General features: G+C 34.3%; 1 protein-coding gene across 1 annotated transcript; it reads right to left on the bottom strand.

Moving 5' to 3' along the window:
* Positions 1-3,297: 3,297 nt before the first annotated feature.
* On the bottom strand, positions 3,298-7,499 carry LOC147392983 (plant intracellular Ras-group-related LRR protein 6-like). The gene is made up of 3 exons (XM_086457138.1): positions 7,269-7,499; positions 6,670-6,839; positions 3,298-4,500 (listed from the first exon to the last, which is right to left on the bottom strand). The coding sequence occupies exons 1-3, from the start codon at positions 7,440-7,442 to the stop codon at positions 3,813-3,815; spliced, it is 1,032 nt and encodes a 343-aa protein (XP_086313264.1). The 5' UTR covers positions 7,443-7,499; the 3' UTR covers positions 3,298-3,812.
* Between the last annotated feature and the right edge of the window lie 433 nt (positions 7,500-7,932).

Below are 7,932 nucleotides of genomic sequence, written 5' to 3'. Positions count from 1 at the left end.
TAACATTTGTATTTTTCAAATCCTAACTATGATCACAAATATTGATACACATGTGGATCGAACATCCATATTAAGCAAGATAATTAAGAAATGATCCATTAGCATTAATAACCCAGAAATCGTAAGCTATGTATCTGATTATAGCTTTTGCAGTTGTTGAGTAAACCTTACTACTATAATGTGATATATAAGGATCATAGTTTTTTTAAATCTCGTCCGAGTTGTCTCCGTATCATCACCAACGAGACAAGTTGACAAATCGTCTCAAAGACATGGTTTGTTCTAATTCTACGGCCTAAGACAACTCAAATAAATTGAATATCTCATCTGAGACAACTCGATCTCGTTCATGGACACGACGAGTCTTCAAAACTAGTTTTAAAAATTAAAACCATGCTAAGGATGTGTATTCTTCATTCAAATTCACATTAGTTAATTTTTTAAATTAAAAAAAGTGTTCTTACATCATATTTTTATATCACAAGTTAACAGACACCTATTTTAATTAAATGGCCTTAAATCATAACATAATTAAAATCCTTACATCTAGGATTTTTCAAAACAAGAGAGAGGGAGAAATTCTATCATTCACTCACACTTGCATTTAGGATCATAGAAAAAAAAAAAAACAACAACAACAACAGAGGAGCCATGTGGATGGAAAATTAGTTATAACCAGTTATCGTAACACTTGATGACTAATTATAGGCGATTTTTAGTAGGGTGGGGAGAGTGAGTGACTATGTTAGTCTTGCTAATCCTATTATTTTCTCTCCAAACATCATCTAATAATTTCCTTTTCCAATAATAAGTCTAGTTGTTTTGTCTTTTACTTAGAATAAAGTAAGAATATTTTGCTCTTTTGAATATTAAATAATAAATATTTATTTTTTATGAAAAATAAAAAAGTAAGAGTCTTTTAACTTCTATGTTACTAATAAATGCTCCTAGAATAAATACTATAGATACTATTCTACAACAACAACAATAACAACAACAACAAAAAAAAAAAAAGGATTGAAATATTTGATACTTGCAATGATGTTATTAGGACTAGCAATGGGTCATATCTTACCCATTACCTGACTTGATACGATCCGAAAAAATAGGACTTGGATCTAAAATTTAGAATTTCAGATCAGATTCAGATTAAAAATTGCAAATTAGAAGAAAAAAATTCGATTAGTTTCGGATTAACTTCACCCCTATCTGATAAAAATATAAACCAAACATAACTCTACTTTTAAGAAAAAAACTCATGTGTATTAGGTAAGACTCTGTTCTCAGTTGACATTTAGATTTTAGGTTTCGTCTAGGTTGTTTCCCCAATTGTCTCCTCCAAGCAAAATGAACCACAAAGGCTGACATCGATGCCACCACCATCGAAAGACTCATTGCATGTCTCTCTCTCTCTCTCTCTCTCTTCGTTCCCTTGCCAATCTAGGATTTTTTTAATTTCATTTTTTATTTGTAATATAAATGTAGCTATGTTATTTTTGACTACGAAGATTGCATTACTACTAAAGTTTGGAGTTGTCATCATTCTTTTTTAGAAAAATGTGTGAATGGTCACCCATAATAGTTTTAAAAGAAAAATGGTTTTGATTGGCATTGTAGTAACTCTCAAAAGTGGAGAGGGGTAATAGTCTACCTAGAGTCTAGGTAAAGAGTTTTGATTAGAGAGTATAGAATATATTAAACACCCCACTCTCTCCACTCTAAGATGATTACTTTCTAATTTATTATTTTTAGAATAATTATAAAAATAAAATGTATGAGAAGGGGTGTGTGCATTGTGGACATGCACCCTTTTCAAAAGGGATTTTAATATTAGAAATTGGCAATGAAGATTATCTTATGAAGAAGATAAATTTTTTTATGACCTCTCCTTGAGGATGGATGCCTAAGTGGGTGTGTGTAAAAGTGAATGCATGAAAATGTTACTTAGGGAACTTATTATGGACTTAAAAGAGGAGATTACCTTACATTTAGGGATTATTCTCTAACCATTCTTATCATTCAATAGTGCTTACACTACATAATTGCAATAAATAACCTTAAATACAAAGTAGAGAAGCTAAAGTAAGAGGGGTAGAAATAGAAGAAGGGAAGCGGAATGCAATACGTGAAATTAAATCTACCGAACCCACCTTGTCCCTCGAAGGTTTTTTTTTTTTTTCTTTTCTTTTCTTTCTTAGGTTTTTCAAAGGGTTAATTGAATTTGAGTATTGAGTGAAACAAGTTGTAGGTTGAGGGTTTTTTAAGATAGTTTAAAGATGGAAGAATGTTGAGAGAATTGAAGGTTTTGAGTAGACATTTGAATAGAAAATTGTGTAGAGTTTAAGGTTGAGAGGGGGCATGAGACCATGAATTTCTTACCAAAGAGGATTTTTTTATAGAGTTTGGGACACTTTTTAAGGTCAAAAGGGTCTAATTTTGAGGTGGTGAGCAAAATACCATGAGTTTGTAAAAGAAGGTGGTTGAAATTTGAGGTTAGTGGAGGGTAAAAATGAAAAATGGAGATATTAGACTTTTGACCTATGTCTTTAGGTAAAGCCCATGTGAGGTTGTCGATTCTCATATGAGTGAAAATCAAACCAAATGGAGTGGTGGGTGGTGGTTTAAGATAACGATCAAAATGATAGGGGTTAGTTTATTGAATTTGGGAGGGTGATGGCATGTGACAAGTTTTGTAAGAATGGACTTTTGTACTTTGTTGGACCTTGACATGGGTCAATGGAATGATATTAGGTTTGGGCTATTCTTTGAATAAGTTTTGGAATTAGATAATGGGTTAGGAATTGGGTCTGATTAGGGGTGGGATTGGGATTTGTAATGTCATTGGATTTGGGCTTAGAGTTGGACATGGTTAGGGCTGGGTTTGGGACTTATAATGGGCTGGCCATTGGGTAGGGATTTAATTTAAGATTTTAAATGTTTGAATTGGCTAAGGATTTGATTTTGGGATTTAATTTAAGATTGGATTAGGTTTTTATTGGTTAGGGAGTTGGATTGGTTAGGTAAATTAAAATACCATTGGGAATGTTTACATTTACAAAAATACCCTTATTATTTTGTGTTAAAAGACGAAATGCTAAGGGTCTTTTTGGAAATCCAAAGATGTGGAGGATATCGACATCCCCATAAGGTCTTAGACTTCAACATTCATCATATATGTGGTTGTGTGATCTACAAAGACTTCTTACGAACATCAAAAAAGATATTATAATCCACATTTAGGATATACAAAGCTACAATAGTCGAAAATAACTTGAGCAAAACATAAACCAATTAAAATAGACACTAAAAAAACCCGAAGATCGAATGGTTAGGATCATCTCTGATTAATTTTTAACACTGCCAAGATATGGCTAATCAGATCATGGATCCCACCAATACACATCTTCAAATATATATATATTGATTAAAGGACCATAATTACAGCCTATAAGCCTCATTAATCTCAAAGGCCTAAAAAACACAAGCATACAGAGAAGAAATCGCGATAATCTGATTGAGGCACGTGGCATACTCAATCGGCTTACCTAACGTGACAGGTTCGAAAATCATAGATCTACTCTCCTCGAGATATAAAATTTCACCTTATTACAAGGAATCATAGTTTGTATCCCTAGGAAAGCGCATCTACGAATCCCTAAACTGTCACGTCACGTAAGTCGATTGAGTTGCCACGTGCCTAAGTAAGATTATAAGCAGTCTAAGTAAAAACCAAACACACCATACTTAAAAAAGTCTTTAAAACTCCTTCCACACAAATATGATAGATCCTTCACCACAATAACAAAACTCTATTACCTCGTCGAAAAGTAATTTCGAGGAGAGAAGAGACGTCGAGGTGAGAACATCCCCATATACCTTGGTGAAGCCAGACCGTCGATGGACCGATAATCAGACATCTCGAACCCATCTCTCTCATCTCGAGGCCCTCTCCTATCACTTATGATCTGACCATTAAAAGTCCCACACTTCACCAACTTTCCCAACCAAGATTTCTTGGTTGGACTCTTATGGCTCTCATTCATCTTCTCGCTTAGGTACTCCTTCACTGCTTGCAAACTTTGCTCCACAACTTCCATTGGTGGTGACACAAGTGGGTTTCCTTCAACACTTAGCTTTCTAAGCTTCTTTAAACACCCTATCGAGTCGGGCAAAGTTGTAATTTTGTTGTAACTTACGTCCAATTCAACGAGTGAGATTAAGAGGCCTATGGAGTATGGTAGGGTGACGAGGTACTGGAAATTTTGACTCACGTTGAGAATCTCGAGGTTGATTAGGTTTTCGAGGCCCTCAGGGAGGGAAATGAGGCAGTTAAGGCGTGCGTCTAAAATGCGCAAGTTGGTTAAGTGGGTGATGGAGTATGGGAGGAAGGAAAGCTTGTTTGAGTTGACTGATAGTTTTTGAAGGTTGACCAATTCGAATCCAATGGTGTCAGGAAGCTTCTTTAATTTGTTGAAATTTGCATTCAGTTCTTCCAGTGTTCTGTAGAAGAGAAAAAACAAATGTTAATCAAAATGACCAAACTACCCTCTCAAATAAATATAAAGAAATAAAATAAAATAAATTTAAAATTTTTGGAGCGATGATGTTAAAATATCATTATATTATGAACAAACACCATAAATTATTTTATCATATAGTGCGACATAATTTAATCTAAGGCTGCCAATGGGCAGGGCCGAAAAAATACCCATTTCCAGGCCCAGTATGCAAGTATTCCGGCCAATTAATCATCCTGGCTGGATTGGCCAGATTATAATATATTGAAAATAAAATTATAATAAAAGTTATTGGGTCGTCCATAGACCACTGGATCTCCATGGAGTCCAGCCCTAAAAATGAATAGGGCCCAGTCCAGTTAGATAATTAAATAGGTCTAACAAAGCAATACGAAACCGTTCTACAATGGGCCAGACTGGGCAAAATCGGCCCCATTTGAATAGCCTAATTTTATCTGATTGGAAGCTTTTAGGATGAACAGATAGTAGAATTAGAATAGTTGACTTGTTGACCTCCTTGGTAGGACCCACTGCTAGTAATTATAAAACCTTTTGCACGTTTTCCAGGTGTCACCTGAGTTGACTGATAAGAATACAGCTTGGTTCAGGAAGAATTTATGAGACCTTTACTTGGAATATTAAATGTCTTTACTGCTAGAGATTCCTGTTAACAAGTCCCTAGGAAATATGCACTCATCTCTAGGAATCGGAGACTAGTGTTTTTTTTTTTTTTTTTAAATCCTAGGTCAACTTTGTTTTTCACTGTGATTCTCACAGCGTTGAGTAAAAGCATCGACCATTATCTGCTCACTTTCACGTCAGAAATGTAATATTCCCAGTAAATCTCAATGTCACACCAATACTACTTTTTTATTTTTTATTTTATTTTTATTTTTCATACATAAGTAGACTAGTGCTTTTCTTTTCATCTTAACCTTATTTTTGAGTCTAGAAAAGTTACACCTTCCTAAAAATAAAAATAAAAAAGAGTCGTGTTGGAGTGACCTGAGCGGGACACACGGGGGACACCTTATCGTGGTGATGCACACGTATCCATAGATGCATTTTACTTGTATCTTGGAGAAAACGCATTTACAGGCATGCACACGCCACCTTATTGAGATGTCCCCCACCCACCCATCCATCAACTGAGGTTACTCCACCATTTATCTTAAAAAAATAAAGAATAATGTTGAAATGACCTCATACTAGAATCTCATATCCCATTTCTTGAAGTGAAAGTGTATGGGAACCATAAATGCTTTCATCGAGATACGAGTAAAAAAGTATCAATAGTTCAAATCCACTTTCATGTCAAGAAGTACTATATGAGAATCCAGCTTAAGGTCACTCTAGAAAGACTCAAAAATAAATACAAAGTTTCTAATTCTCACAAAATTGCACAATTAGATTTGGTGTCTGTTAACCCGGGCTACTTATTCATGCATTGGGCTTCAATTTGGGTTGTTGGATCAATAACCAGATCCAACCCACTTAAAAAACAAGGCTTAGTTAGGATCCTGATTCCAAGCTTTAAAAAAACAATAGACTAACCCAATAAACCAAGGCTAGGGTCTAACAATGTCCAATCTGATTCGGACCAACCATTACATCTTACTTGTTTGTTATTCACAATTAAATTTATAATTATATAATCCTAAAAATAATTAAAATATATCAAAAAATAATAAAATTTACTCTCACCTTTTTCAATTAGGATTGAGATTAAACATATATTTTGATGAAACTAGGTTGAAATGATTAAAAGGTGCATGAATTTATATTTCATTTATTTCCATAAAGTCTGAAAATCAATCTAACATTTGTTGGGACTGAGTTGGACTTAGGTGACTTAGGTCAATACGGGTTTAGGACTTACCTAAGCATAACCCAACTCTTTAGGGCTGGATTAGGGCACATCCAACCCAATCGAATTGGTGTATTGAAAACCCAATTCATACGTGCAGTCCAAAGAAAGAAAAAATAAAAAATAAAAACAGAAAGATAACGTATAAACTGCAGTTTCCCTGACCCAACTTGTTGAAAAATTGAAATAAATCGTTAATGGGGGTTCAGGCTTTATTCAAACTGATAAATAACATACGTTTTGTGTGTGTGTGTGTGTGTGTGAGAGAGAGAGAGAGGGCTAGACCTGCAATTCTCGAGAGTTTTAGGGAGGGATTGAAGAAGGTTGCCAGAGATGTTCAAGACCTTGAGCTTTGATAGACATCCAATGGAGTTTGGAAGAGATTTAAGCTGGTTTGAGTGGACGTCCAACACCACTACGTTTAGCAATCTTGCAGTCAGAGACTCTGGTATAATCTGAAGAAATATTTAGAAAAAAAAACAAAAAAGATTAAAAGATTCCTACTTATCCAATATTTATATATATTACAGCTCTGTCGTAGTATTTGTATTAAATAGTCATTAATATAACAAATAAGATCAACTCTCAGGCTGTCACCTTAAGGGCATGTTTGCATTCCCTTTCAAAAAAAGAGATTTTTTCTAAAATCTTTTTTATCCCAAAAACGTTGGATCATCTTTTATTTTAACAAATAAGATTAATCCATCTCTTTTACGGAAATATTCACAAAAGAACAATATGGGTATGAAGCAAAACATATAATAACAATTAAAAAGACCCAATATTTACTCAATGGAGATGTTTCTCCTTGAATCGAGAGAGAGAAACCCATATTTTTCTTTTATTTTTTAAAGGAATAGTTGAACTTGGGAGAAAGAAAATACCTCGAGATTGTTGTTGGAGATATCTAACTTATGAATGATAGTTAGATTTAGAGAGGGATTTGGAAGTACATCTAAAGACAATCCACTGAGATTTATTTCCTCTACTTTCTCTATTTCAATCGATCTTTTTCTTTCCTTCTTCTTTACTTCCATCCTCACTTGTTGTTCATGCATCGTCGTTCCCCTTTAGAATTCCAGAGACACAGAGAGAGAGATGATAAAGGACCATTATATTCTAGACAAACCAAGTTAAAAAAACGTACGGATGTACCTTAAAAATGACACGTGTGATGACGACGTAGAAGTACGAGCCGTATCCTAGGGTTGCGTGGCCACGTTTCCTCCTACAAAAAGTAAACGCTTTTTTGGGCAGTGGAGGGATGGTGACCGATAATCACGGGTAGGTTAAATATTTCTTTCTTTTTTTTTTCGGTTAATTATAAATTGTTTGACTAAATCCAGGTTCTATTTTAACTTGGCCACTAAAATAACTACACGTGTCCAGATATTTTTTCGTATATATAAAGTTGATGGACCATACTTCATCCAGAGTAGATACTCCGGTTATTTCCTAACTATCTATTGGGTTGACTATTTTCCTTTTATTTTATTATTACTAGATTTGATGGTTGGAATGGATTGCAATTTGAAAATTATAAAAGAG

The sequence above is a fragment of the Akebia trifoliata genome, chromosome 10 (genome assembly GCF_017979445.1).
Source record: "Akebia trifoliata isolate Shusen 1 chromosome 10, ASM1797944v1, whole genome shotgun sequence".
Lineage (NCBI taxonomy): Eukaryota > Viridiplantae > Streptophyta > Magnoliopsida > Ranunculales > Lardizabalaceae > Akebia > Akebia trifoliata.
Note: the sequence above shows the minus strand (reverse complement) of the source record. Positions and strands in the feature narration are given on the sequence as shown.

Coding starts and splice junctions, on each gene's coding strand:
- LOC147392983 (XM_086457138.1), bottom strand. CDS start 7,442: ATGCATGAACAACAAGTGAGGATGGAAGTAAAGAAGAAGGAAAGAAAA. Junction 6,840..7,268: donor TCTCCAACAACAATCTCGAG/GTATTTTCTTTC, acceptor ATATTTCTTCAG/ATTATACCAGAGTCTCTGAC. Junction 4,501..6,669: donor AAAACTCTCGAGAATTGCAG/GTCTAGCCCTCT, acceptor TCTCTTCTACAG/AACACTGGAAGAACTGAATG.